The 14,380-nt window shown below is 40.7% G+C and overlaps 1 protein-coding gene across 2 annotated transcripts in view; it reads left to right on the top strand.

Annotated features, from left to right (window-relative positions):
- LOC121286379 (EMI domain-containing protein 1-like) overlaps positions 1-14,380 on the top strand; it is a 386,722-nt gene that overhangs the window by 250,989 nt on the left and 121,353 nt on the right. For both annotated transcript variants that reach the window (XM_041203470.1, XM_041203471.1), the window contains exons 5-6: positions 8,540-8,601; positions 12,293-12,437. In XM_041203470.1, coding sequence (XP_041059404.1) covers positions 8,540-8,601; positions 12,293-12,437 — 207 coding nt within the window. The remainder of the gene's footprint in view (positions 1-8,539; positions 8,602-12,292; positions 12,438-14,380) is intronic.

Here is a 14,380-nt window from a genome sequence, read left to right as displayed (position 1 = left end):
AGCCCCCTTCCACCCTATGATCAAAGTTCCCTCGAAGCTACATGGTCAAGCAGCAACCCAACAATTCCTGCACAGGCCGCACAAAAAAACTTAAAATACACGTTTAAACAAATCACTTGCACGCTACAGAAAAATTAATGCATTGCCCATGATTGAATAACTACTGAATCTCACAGTCCAGATTTACACGAGCAAAAGGACCACTTGAGCATAGCACTCATGCACTGCCAACACCCAAAGAACCCCCACAGCATGAATCACTGCCTTATGGAAAGATATGGGAGAATGGAGTTCTTAAAAACTATATACAAGTAACATTTTTATCGTACTGTGAAATCTTGTGTTTATATCTCCAATATTGTTATAACCAATAAACAATTAAATATTAAAAAACAAGAAAAAATACTTTTTAAATTTCCCTTTGGAAAAGTGTCCTGGAAAACCTAGAGGGATGAATTTAGTAATCACAGAAGTGGAACATTTGGAAAAGATGGAGTATTTCAAAGCATTGGAATAGCATTAGAGCACAAAGTGCTCCTGGCTTGTATAGCATTGTAAGATCTCTTTCAGAAAGCAGAGATCAAGTGGATTCACTGGAATAACATCAGGTAGGGGCCCCAAATGAATTTCACTTCATTGATTTATCAGTTCTGTAGGGAATAACTGAACTTGAATATACTGGCCTTTTGAGATTAGGGCAGGTCTGTTCCTTCAAATGATGCTGGACTGAATGATGCCTGACTGTGTCTTGTCCAGATACGATCTCCGTTGTTATAGCTTCTCATTTACCATTCCTGCATGGCTCTGGTCTCTGATCCATACCCTCTCTCCCCTTCCAATAATTGGAAGGCCTTGAGCCCTATGCCTCTGGTTAAACATACAAGCTTGACTCACTCAGTAGGCTTCTTCCTCCTTCCTAGCTCAATGATGGTCTTCCCCATGACATTTGGTGGTAAGGTGTGGGGTAGGTAAGGAAGTTGGGTTTTTAGCTTGTGACCCATCAGAAGCTTGCAGGGGGCAAACCCATTATTTACTGGTGTCAAACAATAACTAAGTAAAGTAAGTGTGAACTGCCATTCTTCTTCAAAGGTCTTTTACATTGCATGCTCCTCGCTCAGCTTCCCTGTTCAACTGTGAGTATTTTGGGGAGCTTGTGGCATTAACAAATCCATATGACTTTTTGAAGGATTGAAAGCAGCCTTTGACAAATTGTGGTCTGTTATCAGAGAAGACAACATCAGGAATGCTATGGGTAGAGAACATTCTCTTCAAAGAGATAATAACAGCTTCAGAGGTGAGGCTATGTAGCTTTTGCACCTCTATCCAAAGGGATTAATAGTCTACCACTATAAGAAATATTTTCCATTTATAGTCAAACAAATCCATGTCAAGTTGTTCCCAAGGCCTTGATGGGAAGGAGGAGGGCAGAGAGGACTCTTTCTGCCTGTGGATGGTGCAGGTGACACAGCTGGAGACCATCTGTTCAATTGAGTGTGAAATCCCTGGCCACCATACAGACCGCTGTGCCCTGGCTCGACACTTGGTTTTGCCAAGATGACCTTGGTGGGTCTTCTGGAAGACATCCAGGCAGACAGCTGTTGGTACCACCACTCCTGCATCATGTACCAGGAGGTTGCCAATGATACTGAAGTGGTGCCGCTGTTCAAACTATTGCCTCAAGATGGGGTTGCTTGTGATGTACTGTGGCGATCTGTCCATGCAGTACACATGAATCTAGATGCACTCTTCATCTTGTCTTTAGGCCACACAAAATTCGCACAACTGCTTGTCTGTTGCCAGCAAGTATTTAGTAGTCAAGGCTGTAAAGGTTTTATCTTCTGCTATGAAGGATTCATTTTCCTGCACTGGGTAAAAGGCGGGTACCCTGGTCAGTGTGTCGTCCGTAGTCTGATATTTACCTGTACGTACTCCATTGTAGCATTGTATTGCATGAGTCGAGTTCAGAATTGCTGAATCCTGGATGGCATCTTTGCAATCTCCTTCATGTTCAACAATGTTATTAATGGCTCATGATCAGCCTCAATCTTAAAGTGCAGGCCCAGTACATAATCAGAGAATGTCTCACATGTCCAAGTCGCTGCGAGGGCTTCCTTTTTGATAACAGTATAGCGCTGCTCAGTCTCGGTAACATAGTAAACAGATCTTATTTTGCCATCACTTTGGGCCTGGAATAGCACTGTTCCCAGCTCCATTGCAGATGCATCAGCTGCCACAATTGGGGGAAGTTCTGGGTCACAGTGGGCGAAGACCTCTGTGGATATTAGCATCATTTTGATTTTTTCAAATGACTGCTGCTGAAGCTCAGTCCAGCACCATGCCTGGTCCTGTTGTAAAAGATGTCTGAGGGGTTCATTTATCTGGGCTAAGTGAGGGTGGAATTTGCCTAGCTGGTTGACCATGCCCATAAACCTTTGAAGCTCCATCACATTTCCAGATGGTGGTGGTAGGAATTTCTTTAATACCATTTTTTTCCTGTGTGCCTGTGGTAATCCCAGTTGCTTGTATAATGTGCCTTATAAACGTTATTGTTGACCTAGAAAACTCACTTTTGTCATTGAGTGTCAAACCAGCCTCTTGCAATGTGAGTAAGGCTTCCCTGACTCATTTGTCATGTTCCTGTTTCGTTGATCCATGGATCAAGATATCATCCATGTGGCAGATAATGCTGTCAATCCTCTGCAGTATATTGGACATTGTCCTTTGGAATATTTCAGGGGCTGACCTGATGCCAAATGGCAGACGGTTAAAGCAGTACCGTCCAAAGGGAGTAATGAAAGTTCAGAGTTTGAACTCCTGGTCCCGTGGCAATTGCCAAAACCTGCTGTTGGCGTCAAGTTTGGTGAAGATGGCTATTCTTTCAAGTTTGGCCAAGTTCTCATCTACTGATGCCATTGGATATATTTCTCTAACTGCCTTGTTGAGGTGTGTTAGATCAATGCAGGTATGAATGGAGCCATTAGGCTTTGGGACTGGTACCATACCAGAGCACCACCTGGTTGATTTAGTGACGGGTGAAATGGCTCCTTGTTCCAGCATCGCGTCAATCTCACTCCTGATTCTTCTCAGAAGGGGGTGTGGGACCCTCCTTGGCATGAACAGATAAAGGGGTTTAGCATCTACCTTGTGTGATGCACGTCCTCAGCTTACTCAAGCCTGTAAAAAGTGTGGGGAATTGCTTCCTAAGTTCATTATCATGTGTTTTTGCGTTGACCTCACCAACTTTTAGAAGCAGGTTCAGAGCTATGCAAGCTTTTCTGCTCAACAAAAAGCATTCTTGATAACTTACAATGTTTCAGAAATTTCTCAATCTTTGTATTTCAGTATCGTATCTAGCTGGCCTCGAACATTTAACTTGATCCCCCTGGACCTTGGAGTTGAATAGAGGATGGTTGTAGTGTCACTTTATTCAGCCATGAAACTCTGTCAGATAACACCAAGACACCGGCTCCTATGTCTAGCTTGAATTCAGTTAGATGCCCCTTTACATCAATGTCAGCACCCCAATACTGGTTTTTATTTTCCTTTATTTCTCCTAGGAAGGTGCTTTCTTAGTTGTGAAGGTCTTAAATTTCTTGAATGAAGGCTCCTTTAACAGATTCCTCCTTCTGCCTTATAAACACACAGTTCCTGGAACGGCAGCCCACTTTAAAATGGCCTAACGTGCCACAGCCCAGGCATTGCTCAATTTGGACATGGCATTGTTGACATCTGTGGACCTTTTTTCCCACCACAGTGGGGACATTGGAAAATGGTGGTTGGTGCCTTTGCAGGGTGCTTCCCTGGTTGCTGCCTTGCTATACTTTTTACAACCCACAAATCGAACAACTTCATCGGGCTGATCTTTGGAAATTTCTCTCGCATCTCTGACAAAAGCCTTATTCTGCTTCCACTTTGGCTGGTTATACAGCTTTGCTTAAATTGTAAGAAGCCAGAGAGATTCTCAACTAAAATGCCAATAACTATTCTATCTCTGATCAGGTCATTTTTTAGTGTTCCATACTCACAATTTTTGGCTAGACGGTACAATTTGTTGATGAATGAGTCAATCCCTTCATCCTGTTTTTGACTGTGCCAATTAAATTTCACCCTTTCAATGACAATATTTTTACAAAGACTGAAGTATTTGTCACAGGCTCCAATGACATAATTGTAGGATGCTGTCTGTTCATTCACCCCCTGTCTGGCTAGTATGTCATCTGCCATGCTCCCAATAGTGTATAACAAAGTGTTCATTTGATCTTTGCTGTCTTTATACAGGAGACCTGATGCGGTACCTGGTAAAACGCCGTCATCAATTTTGACATTGCTCAGCCTGCCTGAAGCCCTATGTATTTTGAGATGATTCTGGCAGGGAAAAGTTGGTAGTCATTTCTCACCCTGATTGGAAGCTGTCTTTTCCTGTGCTGTTTGACTTGCCAGTCTCGGGGCTACCCTTGTTATTTTGTCATCTCTGGTTTGGTTGATGAGTTGGCCTCAAAGTCCTTCACCTGCTGCTCTGCACTGTTGCTGGGCTTCACTTGGGGCTTTTCCCACAATTTTCTACTCTCTGTCTGTGGGTGTAATCACTGCTGCCATCATCTGTTATCATTGTTTTATCTCAGGAATCATTAGCGTTTTACTTTAGAAGAGATCTTGCTGGAGGCAATGATCTTTTGTTGAAAACACATCTATTTACATTCTAACTATTTACAAAGGTTATACAAGACCAAGACATGCTGGAGCTACTCTCCAAGATGTTTCTGAGTCATCTTGCCTCAGTGATTGACATCACTGTGACATAGCTCCTTATGCACATACTCAATAGCTATCATTAGAGTTAACCCTTTACTCTGCATCTCCCCCTGCATCTTTATCCCCATACTATTATACACACATTCCCCTTCAGGTACTTTTCTGTTTCTTAAAAGGTAGTGAAGGGTGGTCTTGTGGCGCAAATGGTAGCAAGTCTGCCTTTGAGCCAGAAGTTCCAGGTTCAAGTCCCACCCCAGGACTTGCTGCATTCATAACATGGTCAAACTTGTTGAGTATCAACCTATAAATCCTTCCAAACTACACTGGGTGGTGAGATTGGGAGACATTCCTGGTCAGGCATTGGATGGAAAAGAAATTGGAGGCTTGACCATCACTGCTCATAGCTCAGGACTACAGCATGTAAAAGTATATGTTGTCACAGCAACTAGCACTCCTTTGGGATGGAGTGTGCTGGTTGGCTCAGTAGGTTGGACGGCCAGTGTGGATCAGGTTGGTGTCAACAGCATGGGGTTCAATCCCCATTCTAGATGGGGTAGATTCTGGACTTGCCTCCTCGCCTTACCTGTGGTGGAGGTCATAGTACTGTGGATTGGACCTGCTCCTGGGCAGAGAACTCAAGAAGAAGAAAAGGTAGTGAACCAGTTGAGCCTTAAACATGTTTGCTTCTTTGAATTTATTGAGTTAGCCACATTTCACCAGTCCTTAACCAAGCTGCTAGTTGAAGTAATGTGTAAGCAACAACCAGACCACCAATTAATTTTACAACCTTTGATCATATTCTGGTTAGTGAGAATCTATTACTAATAAGATAAATCAGGTACTCTGTGCACCTGAAGAGTGATCTTGCATTACAAGACAGACTAATGGTGAGTCCATCACTGGAGTATAGTACTTGACATTTTTCCACCCTACTTTAAAAAGGATTTAGGTGCATTAAGAAGGGATCAAACAAGAATAGTCAGGATGATCTGAGACATTTTGAAATTCAAGGCTTGAGCCACTAAATGCATTTTTCTTAGGGAAGAGAAAACTCTTGGTGAACATGAAAGCTATAGACGGGATTAAAGCAGGAAAACTATTTAACTTCAACACTGAACATGGGGTTAGAGAACACGGATGCAAATTTTCAGAGCATATCTTCCCAAAGGATAACAGACATGTGGTGCAAACTTGCAGAGAAAGTAGTTAATTCTGGGTAAACTGATATCTTTAAACTGGGAGTTGGAGTAGTACATGTTGAGCTGGGTAGTTGAGATGGGGGCTGAAATATTAATTATACTGCTTGATCTGTTTCAAAGGAAGAAGGGCAAGAAACTCTTGGATTTATTTAAAATTGAACATTAACACATGGTTTGAAAGGAAAGTTCGTGGTCAAATAATCATCCAGATGGGGTGGGCCTGATAGGCTGAATAGCTTTATCCTCTCTCTGGGTTTTCTTTTGTTCTTATCATATTATAATCTTCATTGTTTTTTAAAAATTTGACTTTGGGATGAGGATGATGCTGACAAAGACGCATTTATTGTCCATCTCTATTGCAGTTGAATGGTTTGTTAGGCAACTCCAGAGGAAACTTAAGAGTCAGTCACACGGTGTGGGGCTGAAGTCATGCATCAACCAGAACAGGCAGGGGTGGACAGGCTCCTTTATCTGAAGATTATTAAGTGAACCATGTTGGATTTTTCACAACAATGTGGCAGTTTTCATGCTAATTTATTTTGTTGGTTCCTCACAAATGACTGGATGAATTATTGGAGTAATATTAACAAGGAACTATGGCCCAGAGCCTCTACTTCATCACGTTTCCCTGTCTCCAACCAAAGGAAAGATGCCCTGGAGTAACCTGCAGGAAGAGATGTGTTGAAGTAAAGATTAATGGAACCGAACCTATTTATAGTGAGTTCTAATATAAGGAAATAATTCATTATCAGACTGCATGTATAACTGAATGAAATAACATTCCCGTAATTGTGAACCCATTGTAAGTTTACAGTAAATCTTAAGTGCTAATCTTAAATGTTTTATTCCACAAGGACTAAAGGAGTGAAAACCTGAGGAAGCTTGTACTTCCAGTCAAAGTGCTTAATTGCTGCGGAATGATTTAATCGCTTCATTCTCACTTTTGCTCTGATAAATTGCAGGAAGTAGTTAATGTGCTCTTTAAATCAGTGTTGAGAATGCAGCAATCTTAAGTTGACTGGACTGTAACTGAACTTGAGCTTACTTCTGCCTCCTCTGTTTCAATTAAACTGTTGGCTCATCACATTTAGTTGGCTCCTGTCGGAGGGGAATGTTGTAACAAATCACTTGCTTGTTTGTATGCTGATTGATAAGATTTTGCAGTCAGATCCAAGTTTAGATGCCTGATTAAAGAGAAAATAAAATCAGCCCATCTTGCTCTGTGTGCGTAACGTCTACTATAAGAGTATTACATTCAATTTTTGAGTTATAAATCATGAAGCAATTAATACCGAGTTTAAGTTCCTTATTTCTTAGCTGGAATAGTGAACTTTGGCAGAACACTAAACTTCCCCAAAGACTCACTTGGTAAGCAGACTTCATGGAAAAGAAGTAAAGTAACACAGAACACACATAACATCGGCCCAGATTTTGCGGTAGAAATGGCAGTGAGACTGTCTGCATTCGTCATCATTGCTCCAGCAAAATCCAGGCCAATGTTATTCCTGACAGCAGCTTCTGGAAGTCTACGCAGCACAGTTAAATACGAAAATCCAGAGATATCTGTCAATCATTCTACACTTCCCCACAGGATGTGCATTGAAGTCACCCCAGATTGCAATCAAGTAGAAATTACTGAGCTGACGTAAACTAGAACAAGAGCAAAGCACTGCGGATGCCGGAAACCTGAAATAAAAACAGGTTCTGAAGAAAGGTCGTTGACCTAAAATGTTAACTCTATTTCTCTTTCCATGGGTACTGCCAGGCCTGCTGAGTATTTCCAGCATCTTCTGTTTATATTTCTGACAGAAATTAGCCCTTCTTCACATTTAGTTCATTGTAAAACTCTTGAAAAGCTCACACCTTGTTGAATGAGGTGTAATTGGGTTTATAACAGGTTACTAAAGCTCCTTATTATTGCTAAACAATCTTACTGTAGAATGTCAAATTTCTCCATTGTGAAGAAAAAAATCACATTTTCAAAATAAAATATGTTTTTTTTTAAGTTTTTTATGACCTTAATCCCTTGTATATGGCTCAATTTTAATTAAAGATGAAAAATTCAGTGATTTTACTCCCTAGTTTACTGTCTGTGAGAATACTTCAATATGATTGGCTGTTTACCCTGTTTGATGACATCACTGTTTCTGGATGCGTGGAGATCCCCTTGACTTGGTGACAGATTCAACTGACATCAGGAAAGTGGAAATCCGTGGAGACCCCTAGATCTTTATGCACAGCTTTCTTTGCGATCAGCATTGAGTGCTTTCACTTCATTGCTAACTGCAAAATCTGAAGCATGGTTTGATCCATGGTCTGTGTTAGGAAAAGTACCTAAAATCTTCAGAAACAATGATCAGTGATCATAAAAAAATCCATAACTTTGCTTTAAAGTTGCAGTTTTGAGGTGGTTTTTCAAATGTAACTCAAAACAAGATGAAAGAGTAACTCATTCATTGTATTATTCATTGCTACATAGCAAAGCACAGCTTGTACTGATTTTTCTCAGAATAATCCACTTCCTATGTTTGTTTCTTCCATAAAAAAAAATCTCTTCAAATCCTGATTGAAAATCTTTTCTTTTACAGATTGTTTGAACTGCAGTAAAATTTCCCAGCTGACAGACCGTTTGGGGACACTGGAAGCTAAGGTACGTTGTTCTGATTCTGATTGAAGTACACTGTCTTTATTGACTCCCCAGATGTTTTAAATTACAAACATGGGCCACTCGGCCCAACTAGTCTGTGCTTGTGTTTTGTACTCCTTTGCATCTGCCTCATCTCAGCTCTTCAGCATATCTTTCTGTTCACTTTTCACTTGTCTACCTGTCTAGTTTGCTTTTGAAAGCATCGAAGATATTTGCCTCAACCACTTTCTGGAGGAGTGAGTTCCACCCTCTGAGGAAACATTTCCCTATTGAGCTTATTAACACGTTCTTGTAATTATAGCCCATAGGACTGGATTTTGCAAAACACCATATTCCCCTCACCCCTCCCCACCCCCACAACTGAAAAGACGGTCGTCAGCCCACCCACCCGAAACCCAGCTACCCCGCAATGATTTTACCCTGGGAGCAGTCTTAATTGTTTTAGAGTGGAAAGGGAGTTCCACCCTAGAGAGCTGTGGGCAGCTCTATAGTCCCAGCAACCCCAGGGTCAAGTGGTGGCCATTGCTGAGACTCCAGGCAGTCCCCAAGGAAGAAGGCTGCTAGTGTCCAGACTTAAAAGGTGAGTGTAGAATTTGGATAGGTGTGGCCGGCAGAGCCCAGGCTGGGAGCTGGGAGCTTGGTTTGAGAGGCCGCAAGGGAAGGGTTAGAGGGGTCCTGGGGTGGTGGTGGGGAGCCTCTGATGGGCATAGCGGACCCCCCCTACAAATGAGGTACCCCTTCCTGCCCGACGCAGCCTGTGCTGTGAAAGGTCTGGACTACCCGCTTGGCCTCCACCTTCCTTTACCATTAATTGGTCACTTAAGGGCCTCAATAGGCCGAAGGGCGGGCAAGCTGCCTGACGCCCTTCCTGCCCGCTGTAATATGGGTGACAGGTCATGGGTGGGCGGGAGAAGCACCTGCTTTATTTTACAAGCTACCCCGCCTTCAAGTACGCTGGTGGGGAGGGGTGGGGGGCGTCATATCGAGCCCATAGTTTTAAGTTCACCCACAAGTGGAAACATTCTTTTGACATCTGTCCTGTCTAATCCATTCATAATTTTGAAGACCTCTATCAGGTCACCTTTGAGTCTTCTGTTTTTAAACGAAAAAGGCCCAACCTGTTCCACCTTTCCCCATATCTTTAATCTCGCAGTTGGTATATTCCTTGTAAATCCCTTTTGCACTTTCTCTAGTGCTTCTATACTTCTCTAACTATAGTGAGGAGATAAGAATTGTCTTCAGCACTCTAAGTGCAGCCTGACCAGAATCCTAGACAAGTTGAACAGAACTTCACTACTTTTGAATTATATACCCTCTAGAAATAAATCCCAGTGGTTTATTACCATTTTTAATTGCCTTTTATTTCTTTTTCCTTTCATGGGATGTGGGTGTCGCTGGTAAGGCCAGCATTTTGTTGCCCATCCCCAGAGGTTGCTTAGGTGACCTGCAATGCTGCTTTTGATGATTATATTCTGTTCTGATCAAAAATAAATTCTGTAAATAGAGAAGGAGCATTCTAGATCCTATTCGACAATGTAAAAAGCCTTTTAGCAAGATAATTAAATAATTTGAGACAATAATGTAATGTGTGAATATTGTATGCACTGTGATTTGGTTGCAGTAGGCCAGTAAAACACATTGAAAGGTTTTAACATTGTGAAATGATTATGGAATTCCTCCTGAAAATCTATTAAGTAGAAAAATGTAGTAACAGATCTTATCCATGTACGCTCCTGCTTCTTTCTTGTGGAAATGGTTTGGAATACTTTACACAGGTGTTAGGTGTTCTTTCAAATGAATTTTGAAACTTGCTTAAGAAAAGCCTGGGGCAATATTTTGTATTAATTGCTTCATTTTTTAACTGCCAAGGATGTAGGCGATAACTCCTGTTCTTGTAGGCAAGTGAATTAATGTCGGCACATTACAGGGTGACAAGCAATGGCTTTTAAGATACCAAGAATCATCAAGGATGTAGACAATGTTAATAACAATACTTGGAAAAACTCAGCAGGTCTGGCAGCATCTGCGGAGAGGAACACAGTTAACATTTCGAGTCCATATGACTCTTCAACAGAACTAAGGAAAAATAGAAGAGAAGTGAAATATAAGCTGGTTTAATGGGGGTGGGACAAGTAGAGCTGGATAGGGAGCCAGTGATAGGTGGAGACTACCAAAAGGTGTCATAGACAAAAGGACAAAGAGGGGACATCTTTTGGCAATCTCCACCTCTCGCTGGCCCTCTATCCAGCTCTACTTGTCTCCCCCACCCCTCCATCTTAACCAGCTTATATTTCACCTCTCTTCTATTTTTCCTTAGTTCTGTTGAACAGTTATATGGACTCGAAATGTTAACTGTGCTCCTCTCCGCAGATGCTGTCAGACCTGCTGAGTTTTTCCAGGTATTTTTATTTTTGTTTTGGATTTCCAGCATCCGCAGTTTTTTGCTTTTATGTAGACAACGTTTATAGCTTGTACTCCTACAAAAGTCTAGAGGAATACTACTTCTAATTGTGAGTTGTGACTAGATTTGGAGGATCTAATTATGTTCCTGTAGTTCCATTATTGATCATTTTTGATCTGCAAAGGACAGTTTGGTCAAGTTCAGTCTCGGTTGACCTCCAATCACAGTGTGAGCTCAAATAGAATGACATGTTTGACCATTATTCTCCAGATGTTCCTTGGCTTCTTTTAACACCTAAATCTCAAAGGAATGTACACCATGTTAAATAATCATTTTCTCTCATTTTTAAAGAAGTTTTCTTTCATTTCTGAGAAGTTATATACTTCTGCTGAGGTCAAATAACCCACTTTCTTGTGTTTTATTCCAAATCAAAAAGCTCAATTTGTCTTCCTCTAGTCCAGCAAAGTCGAGGCCTCACTCATCCTAGGTAGGGAAAGAAAAAGTCCACCAGGTTTCTTGCTCTTTATCCGGGCCTCATGAGACTGTTGCAAAGTGCAGGATTCTGGTGCAGATGGAAAGTGAGGGCATGAATAAGTTCAGCTGTGGTGTCCAATCAGTGGTCGCTGACATTATTCTGACAGACACCAGTGGAGGTCAACATATGAAGAATAATTATTTGGATGTGGTGTTGATGAGATGTCTGATCCTGTCCTTGCTTTGACATGATTATGCGAGATGCCTGACCAGGTAGATTAAAGAAACACATTTGCAGATTATAAAGCTCAAGGTGTCAGAATGAGTGGGCTCAGGTGAGAAAAACAAATTTGCACAGGGTGGTTTGAATGTGGAATTCTCTACTATGAATAATTTATAAATGCAGAGTCCATAAATTATTTTGAAAGGGTTTATACAGTTGCTTGAAAAAGATGAATGTTCAGAAAGGTATCGGAAGTGGGGCGGAGAGTGGGATTAGAAAGTTCAAGAAAAATACTGGTCCAAACATGTTCAGCTGTTTCTATGCTTCATCTTGGGATGGTTGGCTAATTTTTCATTTCACATTTTTTATCTCTTGTATGTCAACAGTAAGAGATTCAACTCCCATTTGCAGTGTCTTAATTTTTGATCCTAGATCAAAAGATTAAGATTAATGGTCTATATATACGTGTATTACAAGCCCTTACATTTAGTCCAATTCTGGTTCCTTTTTTAAGCTCTCCCCATGGTAGAATTTTACAACTAGTTTCTGCTTAAAGATCACTAAACATCCTTCAACCCTTTGTCCTTGCGCTATAGGTGGCTTTATTGGCAGCTGCAGAGCCGGTCAGCTCTCTGTTGACAAACCATGGACACCTGACGTTAAAAGGAGCACCTGAAGATACGTTTAAACTCCGAGGTGCCCCTGCTGCACGAGGCTTGCCTGGAGCTCGAGGACCAAAAGGTCAGTAATGCAAAAACATATCCAAATTCTCTTTTCTAGAGAAAACAATATAGATCTTATGGATTTGATCTCCCACATGCTTCACCCAGATGAACTGTTTTCAAGGCAGTAATTTATTGGACAAACCACTGTCATACTTTGCACAACCAGATTGAGGGGACAAGTTTCTCTTTGGGAATAATCCTTGGTTCACTCATATAATTCATTTTTGCTCTGCTATCTAATCTACTATCAGCTAACGAAATGTTTGAGCTGCGTTTCTGATGACCAGCTTATTTTAAAACATCCAACCCTTTGGGAGCTCACCATTCTGAGCTATTTTTATTCCTTCTCCCTGCTTGTATTGTTCTTTGAGAATTAGAGGGCCATACTTTTGTCATGCTGGCTGTGCAGCTTCAGAAAGAATGTCCAGGTCATGGAGAAAGGTGCAGAAGAGTTCCAACAAGATCTTACCAAGGAAGCAATGCTCTACTTATGAGGAAAGGCAAAAGAAACTAAGATATTTTCATAAGAACAGAAAAGGGTCCGAGGGTATTTGAGGGAGGGCATTCAAAATTATGTACTAAGAGTTTTGATAAACTAATAAAGTAAACCTATTTCTATGGTTAATGTGTCGGTAACCAGGTTCAAATTAAATATCATCAGCAAAAGAACAAAAGGAAAGGTTCATGGGATTTATTTTACACGGAGGGTTCTGAGGACATAAGATATGGAAACAGAAACCATCGTAATTTTATAAAGTGAAATGTATATAAATTCTAAAAGGAAAAAAATTGGAAGAGCCTGGTGAAAGGAGAGGGGAAGCTAGTCACAACAGGATGAATTCTATAATGATGCCTTTGAAGGTAAAATGATTAGGTCAATCAAAAATGGTTTCTGTTAAGTTACTTCTTCAATCACATATGGCAGTATATGAGAAAGTTGGGTAACCCTACTATCCATATTAGTTTGTGTCCCTAAATACTTGCAAGCTTGTGATTTAAAACTCTGAAATAACTGCACATGTGTAGCTCACAAGCTAATGATTGTGTCATTTGTGGCATTTCTATGGTCTGTGTATGTATGCTATCCATTTCAAAATGGAGTCATTCCATATGAGTTTGGAGAAAGTGTAATGAATTATGTACACTATTTCAAGTGGAATGGGACAGTATGAGAATTAGATGCATCTGGAGGCATTGTAGCAATGACATAAATATAGACCCATATTAATAATTTGCAACCAACATTAAGAGAGAAAAGACTTTTGTGTTCTTATTCTTAAGGTTTAACCTCGTGAAGTAAAGGAGGAGAGCTAAGGATACATTTTCAGTTCTGTCATGTTGCCTTTTCTTTTGATTTTTGGGTCAAGCAGTTTAGGCTTGTCTGCAGATTGTAGTATTGTTGGTGATCCCTAGTATCATGCTGCAACTACATTTCTGAAAAATTCAGACTGTGTCAGCTTCAGCTTCTGCTGTGAAAATTCAAGTTACAGCAATCCATATTGTAGAAAAAATGTTAATAGGTATGCAGAAAACTCAACCTTGTTCTTATTAGCATTGCAGTCCAGGTCTTGTCACCAAAAGCATAGGAAATACCCTATTGGATGTTTTGTTCAAACATCCAATGGATCACGTACCTTATTGGAGCAAATATCAGAGAATCCTATAGGGCAAAAAGTAATTTTTTTTCAGCTATGTTTTGTCAGGTCTAGCAGGACCCCACTGAATGAATGGAAAACATTAAGATTTTTGGTTCGAAAATTATGCAAGCATCTAAACGGCAGGAACAACACCAAATATTATTATTTTATACTGGTCTCATTTTCAGTAAAGAAGATTGAGGTCATAGACATAAAGCCGAGTCTGCTTTTTACTTCACTTATAGCAATTTGTCACCTCGAGTTCCAATTATGTTCAGAGGAGACACCTACAGCACTGAAATCTACATTTTAATAAGTACAA

The sequence above is a fragment of the Carcharodon carcharias genome, chromosome 13, assembly GCF_017639515.1.
Source record: "Carcharodon carcharias isolate sCarCar2 chromosome 13, sCarCar2.pri, whole genome shotgun sequence".
Classification (NCBI taxonomy): domain Eukaryota; kingdom Metazoa; phylum Chordata; class Chondrichthyes; order Lamniformes; family Lamnidae; genus Carcharodon; species Carcharodon carcharias.
This window is presented reverse-complemented; position numbering and strand designations above follow the sequence as displayed.